Genomic DNA, 18580 nt, shown 5'->3' on the forward strand with positions numbered 1-18580 from the left:
TTTCCACATTGTGGTTGTTTTTGAGAAAGGGTCTCTCTATTGTGTAACATTGGCTGTCCTAAAACCCACTATGTAGACCAGGCTATCTATTGTCTTACTCACAGAGAGCCCCCTGCTTCTTCCTCCTGGGGTGATCCAACTAAAGGCACGTGCTACCATGTCCTTCTTAGAGATGCTCTTGAAAGAAAGAAAGGTGTGTGTGTGTGTGTGTGTGTGTGTGTGTGTGTGTGCGCGTGTGTGTGTGTGTGTGTGTGTGTGTGTGTGCGTGCGCGCGTGTAGAGAGAGAGGTGCGTACAGACAGACAGTCAAAGAAATCAAAGCTATTTTACAAGTTAGAAAGATTCAATGCTGACAAGATGGCTCTGTAGATAAAGGCACTGTTGCCAAGCCTGATGACCTGATTTCAGTTCCCAGGTTCTACGTGGTAGAAGGAGAGAACTGACTCCCACATGTCCTGTGACTTCCACATGTGCACTGTGGCATGACTCCTCTCCTTCCCACAAAATATACATATGTAAATATACTAGAAAAACTAAACTATCCCATTTAAAGATCGGCCTGATGGCTAAACCAGATACTTCTGTAGGGGAAGTGCTCATGGCTGTTGAACAAATAAACAAACAGCAGGGTCTGTCTGAATTCCATCCATCATGAGGGAAAACCAGATGAAGAGCACAGTTGACTACCTGCGTGCCTACCAGAGTGGGTAAAGATAAAGTGGCAGGCGACTCCCCTGTTGGCTTGGGTGTGGAACACTTGACAGTCATGGTCTACTAGTGAATGTGTCAAGGGCTTCAAAGGTCTCAGAAACTGGCAGATTGAGCTGAGGGCAAACATAAGCTATATATAGTCCCCTTTTAAAGAAAGAAAGGCAGAATCTGGCCAAGCTATAAAGTTACATGTTTCCCAGTTCTGGTCCAGGTCAAGGATGTGTGCTGTGGCAGTGTTGGTAGCGGTTCAAAGCAGCACACAGCATCGAGTAGGGACAGCAGGCAGTCATGCACATACTCCGCATCTTGCTCGCTCTCCTACAAATCCACCAGTGTTCACTGGCTGGGGCTTCACCTCAGTGACCTTATATAACCCTTGTCAACCTTCAAACACCATCAGATTAAGTTTCTGCCCTCTTAATACCTCAGAGGGAATTAGACTCCAGCAAGAGCTGTTGAGGGCACAAAACCTTCAAATTATAAAACAGCCATGCGTATAATTCAGCAGTGTTAGTCTCATGTTTTTATTCCAAGTTTTATTCTTAAGAGCCTCAAACTAGAAACAACAGTAATAAGGGGAAATCTTTTTTCCTACTAAATTACAGACTTTTCCAGTTCTTTATTTAGTAGAGTATACAGTTAGCACAGGCTGGACAAGATGTCCAGTGGCACAGCAACGTAGGATAACACACTGATTTCTGTGTGCCTGGAGGCTGTTGTCTGAGAGAGAGTGTGTCGTGGTTTGCATCTGAAAGGTCCCCACAGACTCATGTTTTGAACACTTGGATCCCAGTTCATGGCACAATTTTGAGAGGTTCTGGACACTGGAAGTTGAGAGATAGTGTCACTGGCAGAAATAGATCATGAAGGGCTGGCCCCAAAGTTTATGTCCAGCCCTGCTTCCTTCTGCATGCTATTTCCTGTCCTCCTATGATGGGAACACCCTCAACCACACATTGCCATTACTGTAGCTGTCCCAGCAAGCCTTCCCCACCGTGACTGAGGGGAACCCTGAACCAAAGGGAAGAATTCCTCTCTCGGGTTTTCCCTGTTGGGTGTTGTCACAGTGGTGTGAGCGCTACTACCATCGCTCAGTGGGGGCCAGATAGTGGATTATCCAGCTGGGAGGAAAATGAAATTAATTCCCCAAGTAAGATAAGCCAGATTCCTACTTCACACTATGTGAAAACTGCAAGGTCATGCTTGACATCCCATTTAGGAAGTTAAGGCAGGAGGATCAGGAGTTCAAGACCAGCCTCATCCCTGAGACCTCCCATCTCAAATACCAGCCAAACGAAAGAATCAACAGACAAAACCAAAACAACAAGCAAACAAAAAAACCCAACAACCAACAACAGCAAAAAACAACCCCTCTTCCCCCCAAAACCCCGACTCTAAAGTGACTAGAAACTAGAATGTAAAAAGAAGAAAACTAGTGGAAAACAAAATACTTTATATCAGATCCTCCCGTCTCCCTCCCCTTTCCTCCTCTCCTTCCCCCCTTCCTCCTCCTGTCTTTGTTGTTGTATGTAGCCCAGGCTGGTTTTGAATGAACTTACTATGTAGGCAAGAATGACCTAGAACTCCCAACCCATCTGTTTTAACCTCCTGAGCACTGGCATTTCAGGTGTGCACCCCCATACCTGCTCAGAAAAGGACTTTGTGAGGCACAGACACCACAAGGGGGAGGAGTCATAGATTTGACTTTTAAAGGAAAAGGCTTTTAAAGGAAAAGCCTCTCACCACTGAAAATCTCAACAGCAGACCATGTACTAAATTAGGACACTTACAATGTTATTAATGACAAAGGATTGGTATTCACAGTGTTTTAAAAGCCACCTACAGAAAAAAGTAGAAAAAAAAATGAAGCAGTAGAAATAAGTAAATATTTTTCCGAAGAAGAAATAAATGTCAGGGAAATGTAACAAGATGCCTGTACCAGCCAGAGTTGTACAGAGAACAAGTCTAGTAGAATGTGCGCACATACGTATGTAATGTGTGCACGTCAAAATTTGACTGGTTGATTCTTAGTATGGGGAGGGACAGCTAAAACTGAGGGCCATTTGAGGGATTATGTGGAATCTCAATCCAGTAGAAGCTTCTTAAATTATGTACATATATGAAGGTGGATCTACATGGAATCGCCAAATAGCAGGGCAGGCCGCCCCAACTGGGCCTCTCCCCACACTAAATGAAGCTTCTAGCATTGGGAATGGGTTGCATCTAGTTGAGTTCTTGTTCAAGAGGGCCCCATGGGAACCCCCAATCAACCCAGGGGATTGCCAAGGCTGGGTGGTTCTCCATAATTTGGCAATAAGAGCTGAAGACAGTGCCTATACAGTTCATCTGGCAAGGAGAGGTTGAACTGGTGCCTGCCTAGAGTCTTCCCCCGTATGGACTGGTGTTTATGATACAAGAAAGTATTCTGCATGTCACCAAAGGAGAAAGGTGAACACTAACCCAGCTACAAACCCTTCTATGCACAGTGGTTATCTGTTTGCAAGGTGTGCTGGTGCAGTAGTGGGACAAAGCCTGTGGGGGTAACCAACCAATATCTGGTATTGGTAGCACCCATACCTAACACTCCTTGGATGGCGGTGACCCGGAGACTAGGAAGGCCAAGGACCTAGGGGTAACCAAATAGTACTGTTATGCTAAAGGAACACAGCAATAAAATGCCTCCTAGTGACATTTTGCTCTACTCATAGACCCTTGCCTCGCTCAGCCATCATCAGAGAAGCTTCCTCCTGTAGCAGATGGGGACAAATACAGAGACCTAGAGACAGATCATATGCAGAGCAGGAGACCTTGGAACACTCAGTCCTAAAAAAGATGTCTCCATCACATCCCCCCCACCCACCCCAAGGGCTCGGGGAAGGGAGGAAGAGGAGGCAGAAAGAGTGAGAGAGCCAGAGGGGCTGGTGGACACCAAGGAACCAAGGCCTTCCAGACACAAGAGGGCTGGCACACAGGAACCCAGAGACAGGTGGTACGCACAGGGCCTGCACAGATCTGCACCAGATAAGGTGAAAGAGGTGGACAGACTCCCCATCCCTGACCCAGATGCTGTCTTCAAAAGATAGCCACTGACAAACAAAATATTTGTTTTCTCCAAGGTAGTTTCACTGGGAAAGCAGACAGAGGGGTGGGAACAGCAGTAGGTGGCCAACACAAAACCGACTCAATGGCATCTTTGGAGGTTCCTTGGCTTATAATGTCAGAGAATGTTTTTGTTTTCTAACCTTACAGTTGCTTTGTGTATATATTATAGCTTCCAGGTTTATGGTTTTTTTTTTGTTTGTTTTGTTTTTTTGGGGGGGGGGGTTTGGAGACAGGGTTTCTCTGTGTAGCCTTGGCTGTCCTGGAACTCACTCTGTAGACCAGGCTGGCCTCGAACTCAGAAATCNNCCTGCCTCTGCCTCCCGAGTGCTGGGATTAAAGGCGTGTTCCACCACGCCCGGCCAGGTTTATGTTTTTATGGAATCCTGTGTATGCAAACTCGTGTGTCTGCATCTATATGTATTTCTTCTGCTATTTCTTTGGGTCTTTCTTGTTTGGTAGTTTTGTCTTATTCTAATTCGTTTATTTTTGTTTTATTATTATTCCTTAGATGCCAATTGGTTTTATTACAAGAGACAGAAAAGGTGTGGGTGCTGTGAGAGGGGAGGTGGGGAGGGACAGGGAGGAGCAGAGTTAAGGGGAAACCATAATCATAATATATTGTAAGAAAAAAATCAATTTTCAAGAAAAGAAAAAAATGATTAACAAAAGATTTGACTTATTGGACTCCATGGTTGTCAGCTGCCTCATCCAAAGGCTGTGGGCACAGCTTCGGGCTAAGAACCTGCAGTGGGTAAGGGTGAGCGCTACAGTCCTGAGCGTGGTGTCTTCATCAGGAAGCCGTAGGTTAGCTGTTGAAGCCTTCACTGCTGGGATGAGGTTTACCCACTGCATGGGAGGTCTCTTTTTCTGCAGTAGCTGGTGATCGATAACTACCCACATGTATAAAGTATTTCTTAGCAACACTGGGTTCATATTTTGCTTCAGTCACTGCATGTTGTAGTTAAACTGACCCCTAAAGTCAGCAGTCGCAGTGCCCCACATACCAACAGGATACAAGTTAAGACCACAGAGAGGCACAGTTTTGTAGCCACAAATTGATGACACCTGAGTCTCAGCTCACACTGAGCATGGAAAGAAGGTGGCTCAGTCAGCAGGACATACGTAAGCTGCTGCTGAGGCTGCAGCTCACCTCATTCTTCCACACACTTGTAGCTGGCCATGGTGGTGTAAGCCTGGAATCAAGGCAGAGACAGGAAGGTAGCAAACAGCCTAGTCTATGTAGCAAGTCGCAGGTCAGCCAGGGATGTATATTGAGACCTGAGTCACACACACACACACACACACACACACACAGACAGACAGACAGACAGACAGACAGACTTGACTTTCTCTCCTGTAGGATCTCTGGTGTATGAATGCCAGTGGGTGTGTAGCATTTGCAAGAATGTAATAGTTTATAAATAGCAAAATAACATTGGCCAGGAAACCAGCCAGGCATCAGAAATGTAGTACCAAGTTTCAGCATCGAGGCCCAGGTGATTTTTAGAGAGTATAACCCGATTATCATTTGTAAATGTCCAACAACCTCTTGTCTGGACCTGTGCAGCTACCCAGAGAGACCCCGTGGCGGGGGGAGAGCACTGTCTGGGTTGGCTTTGTAGGTCACACTGTTATCTTCCAGGTGCTTACAATTTAAAGCAACCCATTTGTTCTCTTCTTTAAGTTTCTTTTTACATCTGTCTGTCTGTCTGTGCCTGCATGTGGAGGTCAGAAGATAACCTGAGAAAGTCCGCTCCTGCCATCATCTGAGTCCTAGGGATTGAACTCAGGTTGGCAGGCTTGGCAGCAAGCTCCCTTGCCCACTGAGCCATCTCAGAGGCCCCGTGTTCTCCTCTTTTAATACAAATTAGTGAGATTTAAAAATAATGTACTTTATTAGAGCATACTTTGATCTGTGAAAGCCTTTTTTTAAAAAATAAATTACTACATTTGTGTGTGTGTGTGTGTGTGTGTGTGTGTTTGAGAGAGAGAGAGAGAGAGAGAGAGAGAGAGATGGAGAGAGAGAGAGAATGAGAATGCATGTGAGGGGAGAGGGGAGTGTCTCCACACTTATTGGTCCTTCACACTGATCTCAGGCCTCAGGCTTGGTGGCAGACATCTTTACTCATTCAGCCCTCTTGCTGGCCTCAAAGCTTTTTCTTAAAACAATTTGAAGCAAACAATCGCACCCTCGAGCTTAGGAGTCCTGTGGTTTAGGTCCGTACCTTTCCCATGGGAAGGTGCGCAGAATGACTGTGGTTGGGTGAGTGAACTCGGTCACAGCTGTAATCAAAGCTGTTTCCCTCTGCCAGAAACCTTTCTGAGACCCTCTCAGAAAGCTTCAGAGGATGGTGGAGGATCTGGCCTGGACACACTGATGTCAGCCAGAAATGTCAGTTTGACACACTCCTGTGCCGTCAGGAATCTGTAAATGATGTGGCTGCACAGAGTGCTTTCAGAGTGTATGGGGGAGGGGGGAATCCCACAGCGGCATCAGCTCCTGGGAGCCGTGAGTCCAGTTCTCTCAGGACTGTGGGGCAGAGCTTAGGGAAATTTTGGCAAATGCTTCTTAGGACTCTGTCAGCTCTGAAATTTCTACCCCGGGTCTCCTTGCTGAGGCACAGATGGAGGGATGATCTTCAGGGCAGAGAGCAAGGCCATTCCTCCTCTCGGAAGCTTTGTACAGCTTCCCCGTTAGCAGACCTCCGTGCCCGATTCACAGGAGAGCTATAATTAAAAGTACGGATGTTGGGAAGATAAGATTTTTAAGTTGCAAACTGCATTTCTGGTCCTGAAGATTCCCCTCAGGTAATTCCCTCAGCTGGAGGAATGGCACAGCATGTCGTTTGTTTACAGAGACTTGATAACGTGATGAGTGGTATCGGCTTTCTTTATCTAGCACTCGACAGCTGTTCACCAGCCAAATGAAAGATTAGAGTCTGCGCCGCCAGAAGAATACACTTGATCCCTCATATAAAGGCTGCTCTGTGAAGCACTAACCCAGTCAGCTGGCAAGGTGTGTGTTATGTAAGGAGAAGTTAGGTTTTTTCCTAGGACCACAATTGACAGTTTCCTAAGTCTGAGAAAACGTTTCACATTCAAGATAAATGATGCTAACCTCTAGACTGCAACATCCAGCAAACCGTTTCACGTTAAAACTGTTTTTAGGTATTTATAACAAAGCTTATTAATAAGCTGTGCAGGGTGCTCAACTTCACCCCGCCCTGTGTGACAGGTGACTGTCATGTTTTCATCTGGTTTATGTTTTTACAGTTTACCCACCATGGCTATACTCTTCTTTCTGGTTTGCACTGAATTCAAAGGAAAACTTAAATTAGATAATCTGTGGGTGTTTTGCCTGCCTTGTATATATGTCTGCCTATGTACGTTGTATGTGTCTGGTGCCCACAGAGGCCTGACGAGGGTGTCTGAATCTCTGGAGCTGGAGGAGCTGGAGTTACTGATGGTTATGAGCCTCCACATAGGTGACAGACGTTGGACCTGGGTCGTCTGGACGAGCCGAGTCATCTCCACAGCCCCAGGGAAACGTTCTAATGTGTGTGGCTCTGTTCTTTATCTCCCTTTTCTAGGATACTCTTCACTGCAAAACTATCATTGTCATCATTTTTTAACTGTTAATGGTTACGTGGTGGTGCGCTCTTTTGCAAGTTTATGCTAGACGGAATGAGGGTGTGTTTCCTGGAACCTTCCAGAATCCACACTCAAAAGAGGCTAAGGTCACTCATTGTACTTGAGTTTCTTCTACTCAGGTTTTCTGGCTTTTTAAAAAGCGCGCGCGCGCGCGCGCGCGCGCGTGTGTGTGTGTGTGTGTGTGTGTGTGTGTGTGTGTTCGAGGAGGACCAGAGTTGGTACCAGGTGTCTTCCTTGATTCCTTCACACTCTGTCAAGACAGGGTTTTTCATGTCTTGCTAAACCCAGAGGTTGCCGGCTAGCAAAGCCAGTTATGCCCCAGGGATTGTGTCTCTGCCTCCTGAGTGCTAGAATTACAGGCGGCTGCCACCTGCCATCTTTATGTGGGATCAAAGTCTGGTCCTCACAGTTCCCTGACAATCACTGTATATCTGGAGTCATCTGCTTAGTTCCCCGTTTTCTGATTTTTTTCATATAAGTCGGTCCGGTTGCATGTACGCTTTTTCTCATAAGTCGGTCCAGTTGCCTCTACCCACAAAAAGCTGGCCGAGAACTAATCATGGTAATTGCCTTGCCATAGGAAGAACCCTTTAGCACTGACACCAGCCTTTTTCTCACATGCACTTCTTACCTAGAATCGGTTGCTTGTCATTCTGTGTGTGGGGGGCAGTCAAAACACCCACCTATACGATAAACTGAAGGCCTTTGTGTCTCTTAAGAATTATGTGATTTGTGCCTAGCCAGGAAACACCAGCCCCTGGTCAGAGTTACATAGTGAGACCCTGTCTCAAAGGAAGCATACAGAGGAATTTCAGTCCAAGTTAATTCCAAACAAATCCTATTTACTCTGATGTGTATTCTTTTTTTTTTTTTTTTTTTTTTTTTNTTCTTTTTGGTTTATTTTGAGACAGGGTTTCTCTGTGTAGCCCTGGCTATCCTGGACTCATTTTGTAGACCAGGCTGGCCTTGAACTCAAAAATCCGCCTGCCTCTGCCTCCCGAGTGCTGGGATCAAAGGCGTGCGCCACCACCGCCCAGCCCTGATGTGTATTCTTAGTGCCAACCTCATGTAAAGTGATGCAGGCAAAACCTAATGTATAAGTAAGTTTGTACATTGTGTGCTGTGATGACTTCAACATGTTTCTTTTACTTGAGTTGTTTTTATAAAAGACATTTCATTTAAATTTAATTTACAGGGGCAGGAGAGATGGCTCAGCAGGTAAGAGCACTGACTGCTCTTCCGAAGGTCCTGAGTTCAAATCCCAGCAACCACGTGGTGGCTCACAGCCATCTGTAATGGGATCCGATGCCCTCTTCTGGTGTGTCTAAAGACAGCTACAGTGTACTTATATATAATAAATAAATACATCTTAAAAAAAAAGAATCTCTTCTGTTTAAAAAAAATAAATTTAATTTACAGATTAAAAATTTACAATTTAATTATTACACTATATAAAATCCACATTTGCTGCTTCTCCATGTTCGTTGCATGCATTTACAGGTGTATTTCTCATCTACACCACAGCACGTGGAATGATTTAATATATATTTATTTCCACAAGAGAGGCATAAATCAGGACATAGATGGTGATCGTTGCATGAGAGCAGAGTCTGTGGGAAGTTGTTAGGAAAAGCTTCCCGGAAGAGCCTTGGAGGTGGGATTCCCGTGTGACCTCAGGTGGCCTGGGCAGCTTTGGTGACTAGTTTATCCCTTGCTAGAAGTGTGAGCTCAAGTACAAAGCGAGGTGCAGGTTCACGTGGGTAGTAAGTGCTCTGTTTGAGTGAAATATGGGGTATGCCTGGGGGGGTGGGCATATGTGTCAGGAGATAGCCAGGTGTGTGTGTGTGCACGTGTGTGAGTGTGTGCATGCCTCTGTGTGTATATGTGTGTGTGTGTGTGTGCATGTGTACACATGAGCGTTCGATGGGGGGAGGGTAGCAGTCAAGCCGGGTCATCCACTAACCACTAACCACATTGATATACTTACTGAGTTTTCCTGGCCTTGTGTCTTTCAGGAGGTTCATGAGTTATTACAGGACTATGAGCTAAAGTATTGCTATGTGGACAGGAATAAACGAACAGGTGAGAGCTCCCTTCCAAGCCCTTGACCTCTTGACCTCGCTTTCATTTTGCATTTATTGTAGAGCAGGAAAGCTTGCACTGTCTTTTCATGTTGAACTGCCTTCTGGTGCTGGGATTGAACTCACGGCCTTCACAGGTGCTGGCAAGCATTTCAACACTGAGCTCTGTTCTCGGTCAGCAATGGGGTTCCTAAGTGTTTACATCCCATCAGTATGGCTCACGGGTTACTTTCTGAATGTCCTGAACTTTAACCAGTAAACAATCCGAGTGTAGCTGGAGCTCAGTGATTTTTAACTATGAACGTTGAATGTTATGTGTTAACAAGTGTTTTTCAGTGGCGTGGCATGCTTCCATCTAATGTTACTACTGGCTTCTGCTGCAGACCCACTGTGTGTATAGCTTGACCTTTAGTTGGACAAAGTAGGAAGCTTACTCAGCTTTTCTGAGTATTAGTTTCATATCTGTGAGATCAGAACTCTGTTCTTTTATGGGCATGTGATATATAAATGTTTATGAGCATATTTTGAGATGGTAAAACACAGAATGGATGGTGTTAAGGCCACCGTATACATGTGTACTCCAATGCAAATGGTACCTGGGGGCTGGGACTACAGCTCCATGTGGAGCACTTGCCTGCCTTGTGTAAGGAGATGGGTTTGATCCCAGAATTGCCCCCAAGGAGTATAGCTAGAGTCCCAGTGTTTATTCCTGAGTTAAAAAACACCCGAAATCACCACTTACCACAATCACCACCACCACCAAAACCCCAGCAAAAGCCTCCAAAATGCAGAGCAACTCCAGTTCCCACCATTCTGCATTCTCCACCTGGAGGAAGCACTCAGGCATCTGTTTCCAGTTTGGCATGATCACCCCTAAATTGTTCCAGGTTCTTTTGAGCATGAGATCCTTTGCCGTCCTTCCTAGAGGTTTTGAAAAGGACACATGGTTTGTCTCTTCATAAATAAAAAGCTAGTGGGCATAGCATGTGTCCCTTTAGTGCCAACGGGTGGCTTGATGCCCTCAGATGCATCCACTTCACCCAGTTTAATTGGTCTCACAGCCCCCTTCCACTTCCGTGTTGGAAACCTCACATTTGTTAACACTCAGTTGAATGTCTTGTGCCCCAGTTGGAATGTGAGCTCAGTGACGAACATCAGTACTCTTCCAGTGCTCACTCTAGCTAGATATACTAGGGAGAAGGACTTGATTGCCCCTGGGCGGGTGGGGTGGGGCAGGGTGGAGCGAGTGCAGGGACCCAGTGGCTTGGAGCTGCTTATCAGAATGTGGCTGTCCCATGAATATTCTGCCCGGAAGGCCCCTAGAGATTGCTACCTTCCCACGTGTGAGCAGAGGAAGGCGTGGCAAAAAAAAAGTGTGGAAGTTGAGCTCAGACAGGTGTGTAGACTCAGGGAAGAGTGATCAAACAGCTGTGCAGACTCAGGCACTCATGATCAGACAGCTGCGATCTCAGACGAGTGTGCAGACATAGGGACCATAAAGGGATGGTCAGCCACTTCAAGTTCCCCAGGACTGCAGCCTAAGCCCCTGATTTTATGGGTCAATATAGAACTCATCAGTATTTAGCAAATGGCTATTTATGTGTTTTAGGGGAAAGAGAGTTAAGCAGTGTTACAAGTCCGCCTGGTTGGGCTGGGGGATTTCAGGACCTGCAGTGGGCATGCCTGTGAGGGGGAGTATCTGTTAGCTTAACTGAGGCAGAGCATTGCTTGGCCTGGGCTCCTGAACTTTATAAAATGGAGGAAGTGAGCCGAGCACCAGCTCTGGTTACTCTCTGCTTCCTGACTGTGGAAGTTGTGGACCCAGCTGCCTCAGGTTCCTGCCACCAGAACTTCCCTGCTGTAGTTATCTGAGAGGAGATAACCCCCAATTGAGAAAATTCCTCCACTGTGCTGTAGGCAAGGCTATAGGGCATTTTTAAAATCAGTGATTGATGGGGGAGGGACCAGCCTATTGTGGGTGGTACCACCTATGCAGGTGGACCTGGGTTCTATAAGAAAGCAGGGCGAGCAAGCCAGTATGATCAAGCCAGTATGTAGCTAAGTACCTATCCATGGCCTCTGGATCAGCTTCTGCCTTCAGGTTCCTGTTCTGTTTGAATTCCTGTCCTGACTTCTTTCAGTGATGGACTTCAGTATGGAGCTGTATGCTGAATAAACTTTTCTCCCCATCTTTCTTTTGGTCATGATGTTTCATCACAGTAACAGAAACCCCTAAGACAGAAATTAGTACCAGGAGAGTGGGGTATCGCTGTGACAGACATGACCATGTTTCCGGTAGGATTGTGGAAGGACTTTGGAACTTTGGACAAGAGAAGCCATTAAGTGTTCAAAACCTGGTGTGCAGTTTTGTGGAACCTTAGAAGCTAAGAATGTTGAGAGCGATGCAGATGATGGAGGCCTGGCTTGTGAAGTTTCAGAGGGAAGTTTGAGAATTACTTAAAGAATATCTGGGATGTTGCATTTTTGGTATTTTGAATTAATATTCTGTGGTCCTGGAAGCTGGGGCTAAAGAATCTTTGGTGATCAACCAGAGACCAGAGCCATTGCTTTCCTGGGACAATTGATGCTGGTCGACTGGGGCTGAGAAGTTAGCGGTGTTTATTAAGAAAAGACCAGCATCACTGAAGTGAAATCTGAGAGGTGTTTCCTGAGAGCTAGCACACAGAAGCTGGGTTGTATCTTGTGCTGACAGTCGAACTTGGTAATGTTTAAGAGTCTCAGAGCCGGGCGTGGTGGCGCACGCCTTTAATCCCAGCACTTGGGAGGCAGAGGCAGGTGAATTTCTGATTTCGAGGCCAGCCTGGTCTACAGAGTGAGTTCCAGGACAGCCAGGGCTACACAGAGAAACCCTGTCTCAAAAAACCAAAAAAAAAAAAAAAAAAANTCTACAGAGTGAGTTCCAGGACAGCCAGGGCTACACAGAGAAACCCTGTCTCAAAAAACCAAAAAAAAAAAAAAAAAAAAAAAAAAAGAAAGAAAGAGTCTCACAGGTGGAAATGGTTTTGAAGGCGTGAAGGGATCACGAGGAACAGCTGAAGCTTGGCGCTGTGAGAGACCAGAAGAGGCCATTGGTGAAGGTGCAGCCTCAGTAGCAGATGAAGGCCCAGGATTAAAGGGGTCATGGAGAAAGGTTCAAGCTGGGCACCATGCATAGAGCCCAAGAGAGACTATTGGTGGAAATGCAGCTCAGTTGCAGTAAGACCCCAGAATTTTGGAGATTCCATTGCCATGCTATGACCGCCAAGAGTAGTCGGAGTGATGGAATGGAGCTTGCCCAGCCTTAGAGGACAAGCTCTGTGTACTGCTGCAGAGGGCAGAGCTGGAGAAGTGACCCAAACCTCTTGGAGGAGCCTAGAGATCGTGAGTGAATCCCAGGTATGGACCACTGAGTTACTTACAGGATTGGAGTTCAGCTTTGCCTTGTTCAGACTGTGACTGTGCCCTGCGTCTTTCTTTAAGGGAGAAAGTATTTCATTTATTTTTTACTTTACTGGAGCCACTAGTTGAGAGACTTTATAAATTTTTGTTTGTTTGTTTGTTTGTTTTTTCCTGAGACAGAGTTTCTCTGTGTAGCCCTGGCTGTCCTGGAACTCACTCTGTAGACCAGGATAGCCTCCAACTCAGAAATCCGCCTGCCTCTGCCTCCCAAGTGCTGGGATTAAAGGCGTGCGCCACCACTGCCCAGAGACTTTATAAACATTTAAAAAAGAGATTTTAGCGTTTAAGGAGACTTTGGGTTTCAAAAGTCTTTTTGATACTTTTGGATACTTTTTAAGAGGCAACTTTTGAAGTGTTTGAATTTGTAAGGCTCTGGGACTTTTTAAGTTGTTAAAATGTTTTATATTGTGATGTCTTTTTGCGTGTTTTTATTTTTTGATACAGAGTTTCTCTATGTGGCACTAGCTGACCTGGAACTTGCTCTGTAGACCAGGTGTGACCAGGAACTCACAGATCTATTTGCCTCTGCCACAAGAGTGTTGGGATTAAAGAAGTGTACCATCACCATATGCGATGTTGGTAATGAACAAAAACAAAAAAAGCTGTGACTTCATAGTGACATATTTGTGTGTCAAACTGAGAAGGGGTCAGTTGTGCTGGGTAGTTTTATGTCAACTTGACACAGGCTAAAGTCATCTGAGAGGAGGGAACAGAACCTCAATTAAGAAAATGCCTCCATAAGATCGGGCTGCAGACAGGACTGTAGAGCATTTTCTTAATTAGAGAGGAATGGGGAAGGGCCAGCCCATTGTTGTGGGCTCTAAGAAAGCAGGCTGAGCAAGCCAATAAGCAGCGCTCCTCATGGTCTCTGTCAGCTCCCGCTTCCAGGTTTCTGCCCTGTTTGAGTTCCTGTCCTGACTTACTTCAGTGGTCATGGTGTAACCCTAGCTAAGACAGGTGAATCTGTCAGGTCATTTTGTCACAACAACAGCAGCAGCAGTAGCAGCAAGAAAATAGCTACTAAAATCCAAAAACAAATGATATTGGAAATGGAGAGTTAATTCTCACAGTGAGCATGTCAGGGCTGATCTTGCTTCCCTGTTAGAAGACTTAGATGTGGAGTTGTCCTTGGCATGTGGAAAGAGTGCACAATGAAACCCTGCTGCTTTAAATGTTAGCAGCACTCAGAGAGGTACGATGCTCACACTCTCAGAGCTACATGGTCACCAAGACCAACTGAGGGAGGACAGAATTACCCATCCCGTGGGATTCTCCCTGTCTCACGCCTTGTGCATTTGCTCTGAACCACATACGAGTCTGCTCTGTTTGAACCTGGGGGAATTAAGTGCTTAAAGCTGTCTCACTGCGCTCCCTAAGGAGACGAGGCCCTTTTAGAGAGCAGCTCCCTTGTGATTTGTGGATCACTCTGTGGTAATTTAATTGGAGGCTTTCAGAATTTCTTACAAAAGTTCTTAAAATATTTATCTTCGTTGGTGAAAACAAATAAATTGATACAACTAAAATTTAGTTCTAACAAATATGAATCATATTTCATTGATTTGCAACTCACATGTGTCATATGTTTGGTTTTTTGAGGCAGGGTTTCCTTGTTCCAACTATGTAGCCCAGGGTGGCCCTGAATTTATGGTCCCCTGTCTCTGTCTCATGTGTGCTGAGATTCTAGGTGTGTCCCCAGCCAGCTGTGTCATGTTTTTTTTATTTCATACATTTTATTGTTTGATGCTGAAATAGCTTAGGTAGCTTTTAAAAATGTTTGATCTGGATTGAAGGTTAAAATACTTACCCAAAGTTCAGAATGGTGATATCTTTTTATTTGATATTATGTATCGAAATTGTATATGTCATTATATACACTCGTGGGTTCTTTGAAGCTAGCCAATTTGATTCTATTATTATCTCTTTAAAAAAGTTAAACCAATTTTGTGTGTGTGTGTGTGTATGTATGTATGTGTACTCGCACCCGTGCACATGTGGCCAAGGACAGTTGTAGCAGTTGTCTACAGTCTCTTCTTTTACTATCTGGGTCCTAGGATGAACTCACTCATCAGCGTTGGCATTGCAGAGCCAAGTCACTGTCTTAATTGATCTTAGTGATATGAAAAGGATGCAGAAAAACTGGTTCCCTTCAGGCATTTTGGCATCTTTTGCTGGACTTTCAGTTTTTCAGGTCTTTGAGATCTTTCTGGGGGGAAAGGCCTTGTAACCGCATTTTAACTTCATTAAGGATTTTTATAAAGGCTTCATAAAATTTTATATTGTTTTTGAATTGGTTCAGATTTGTGTGTTAGAAAATGCTACCACAAACAAAATCTCTCAGGATAGGGTGGCGCTTATAGTAAAATTCCTAATTACCAAACTTTTCATTTGAGCAACTGGCCATGAAATTGGTAAATTGGAGCATCAGCATTAAAAAAAGAAGAAAAAAAAAGTAAAATAGAATTGAAAAATCAGGGTGGAGGGATGACTCAGTGGTTAAGAATGTGTTCTGAACCATCACAAGGACCTGAGTTTGAATCTCAGCACCCACTAAAGCCAGGCATGTCTCCTATGCTCCCGTAAGGGCATCTCTGAGTAGGACTGACCAGGAGTAGAGGGTTATAGTAACCTTGCTGGCTGCAACTCTGCTGAGAAAACAAGAGCTCTGGGTTGAGGGGACCAAGTCCACCTCAAAGGGATTAGGTAGAGAGTGGTAGAGGACACTGATGCCCTCCTCTCGCCACTCACATGCCTGACTACCTACAATCTGCACACATACATGTGCAACACACACACACACACAGAATATCAAGCGTGTATTGCAGGTCAGGCTTGGTGCACTCTGAAGGCAGAGGCAACTGGATCTCTGAATTTGAAGTTAGCTTGGTCTGTGTAGTGAGTTCCAGGCCAAGACGAGCTAGATGGTGAGACTCTGTCTCAAAAAGTGGAACGCGGGTGGGAGGGGACATTACACATAATAGGGTATATTTTGTGATGAGTTTGCTTCAGAAGAAGATCTGTATAGACCGTCTTAGGTATAAGGTGTATTTCTTACCGTGGGTCACAGCAGAAGACTATGAAAGCACTGACTTCAGACCTTGCTGGTCCCTCTGTTGTCTTGCAGCTTTTGTTACCTTATTGAATGGGGAGCAAGCGCAGAGTGCGATTCAGAGGTTTCATCAGTTTTCTTTCCGAGGCAGAGAGTTGACAGTGCAGCTGCAGCCCACAGACGCGCTCTTGTGCATCACCAACCTGCCCGTCTCCTTCACCTTAGAAGAGTTTGAAGAACTCGTCCGTGCCTATGGCAACATCGAGAGGTGTTTTTTGGTCTACAGCGAAGTTACTGGCCACTCCAAAGGCTACGGGTTTGTGGAGTACATGAAGAAGGACTTTGCTGCCAAGGCCAGACTGGAGCTACTGGGCAGGCAGATGGGAGCCTCGGCGCTCTTCGCACAGTGGATGGATGTTAATCTCTTGGCCTCGGAGCTCATCCATTCTAAGTGCCTTTGCATAGATAAACTCCCCAGTGACTACAGTGATTCAGAAGAGCTCTTGCAACTTTTTTCCAGTATCCATAAACCTGTGTTTTGCCAGGTATGTATTTCTAAGAGCTGATTTGAGATACTTAAGAGTACCTGCATTGGTATCTGATCGATGCCTGTATCCATATCCTGTTAATGTGACTTATCCAAGTCACAGTGGCAGTTTTGATTCTGCTCTGCTTTGTAATGAGGACTCCAAGGAGATTTTAAGTTGTTCCCTTCTGTTGATGGGCCAAACTCGGTTGCTTTGGTTCACTACGTCAGAGCAAAGCTAATGCTTGCTCCCCTTCTCAGTCTACTCACTTGTTCAGCTATTCACCCCTTAACCCATTCTTTCCTCTAAGTCAAGTTCACCACTGGCTCTGGGCTAGGCCAGTGCTAGGTTATATCAGAAATGTAGAGTAGAGTACTGTATCTCAGTGCTTCGCTGCCAGGGTCCAGCCTTGGCTTGGGTGAGGGTCCTGAGGAAGGGGTGTATAAAATTAGAATATTTTGTGACAAACCTATGACCCAGCCTGCTCAGTTACTAGAAGCAGATTGATCTAGTGATGTCCTGATACTGTTGAATACTAAGAGTTACATAATGCTGTCATCCTGTGTCTGTCCTTCCTTCTCCATTGCTTATCAGAGGTCTTTAGAGCTCATATGAGGGGCAGAGCCATGCATCTGAGCTCTGAGCCCAAGAATCAGTGGAAACCTTACACATCACCTTGTCTAGCTGTTCGGCGGTGAACTCTGTTTCTACTGTTCCAATGAGTGATCCTTAGCTCCTGCTCAAATGCTTCAAAAGAATGGGAACTTCATTGTGTAGTTCTGATATTGAGCCGAATGTCTACTCCATCCCTGCTGATGTGGTTTTAAAGAGATGTGTTTAGGAAGCCCTCGGGTGGAATGCTTTAGGTGAGAGTGAATGTCATTCCACTCAAACAACTATAGAAGTGGTTTTAAAGCTTCAGAAGTATATTAAGTTGGCATCTCTATAGCTCCTTACCCATGGGCCTGTCACGTTCAGGTTCTTGTCCCTGGTAAGCTATCAGAGAGTGCACTGGAGACACACTCTCTTGCAGTTAAGGGACCAGAGGGACAGCTGGCTTCAGCAGCTCTGATCTGAAGGTCTGGTTTCAATTATAGGAGGAATTGAGTTCTTAGAGGAATACTTGGAAGAGGTAGGTATTTTTCTTTTGCCCTACACATTTGGAAAAAACTTTTTGGAGAAAAATACAATTTAGGACAGTTTAAAGGAGAAAAAAAATCTTGAAGGGGAGAAAAATGGAAACTTGGCCTAACTCTACCAATGAAGTAAAAGTTAAGGTCTTTGTTTTTTTTGGTTGGTTGGTTAGTTTTTGAGATAGGGTTTCTCTGTGTAGCACTGGATGACTTGGAGCTCACAGAGGTTCATCTGCCTCTGTCTCCCAAGTGCTGGAATTAAAGGCATGCATTACCACCACCTGGCAAAAGTTAAGCTTTTAAAATAAAGATACAAAAATACTGTCAAGGATTCATCAAGTATTTATTTGTAATATTAACATGAACTATAAAAACCGCATACTAGGACTGTGTGTTTGTGACTTCTCAAAGACGCGGGCTTGATTTTTGTCACTTCTGTCACCATGGAGTGTGTAAGATGTATTTGAATCTCAGAACTGTGTGGTAGTGATGTATTCCTTCTTCCCTCTGTCCTCCATGCAAGTCTGTAGACCCAGGACTTTACTGTCATCCTGTTCACTCCTGCAGGTGGGTTGCAGAAGTAGATCCCAGGTCCCTGTGTGGCAGCTCGTTAGCCCACACTCGAAAGGGAAGGCTGTGTGCCGCCAGTGATGGAGTATATACCTAGGCATGAGTTTCATAAATACAGTTTATTTTTTAGTTTGACCAGACTCCTGGGGTTTGCTTAATATGTTGAAATAGAACATGACTGTGGCTCCTTCGACATGTCTATATTTGATAACACCATTTTTCACTGGTATATAAATAATCAGTGTTTCATTACCCATGAATCTGGTGTCATATTTTGAAGAAAGTGTTAATTTAATTACTT

The 18580-nt window shown here is 45.0% G+C and overlaps 1 protein-coding gene across 2 annotated transcripts in view; it reads left to right on the forward strand.

Annotated features, from left to right (window-relative positions):
- Positions 1 to 18580, forward strand: part of Raver2 (ribonucleoprotein, PTB binding 2) — a 79927-nt gene that overhangs the window by 20034 nt on the left and 41313 nt on the right. For both annotated transcript variants that reach the window (XM_021200164.2, XM_029540109.1), the window contains exons 2-3: positions 9479 to 9545; positions 16125 to 16594. In XM_021200164.2, coding sequence (XP_021055823.1) covers positions 9479 to 9545; positions 16125 to 16594 — 537 coding nt within the window. The remainder of the gene's footprint in view (positions 1 to 9478; positions 9546 to 16124; positions 16595 to 18580) is intronic.

Source organism: Mus pahari, chromosome 6, assembly GCF_900095145.1.
Source record: "Mus pahari chromosome 6, PAHARI_EIJ_v1.1, whole genome shotgun sequence".
NCBI classification, from domain to species: Eukaryota; Metazoa; Chordata; class Mammalia; order Rodentia; family Muridae; genus Mus; species Mus pahari.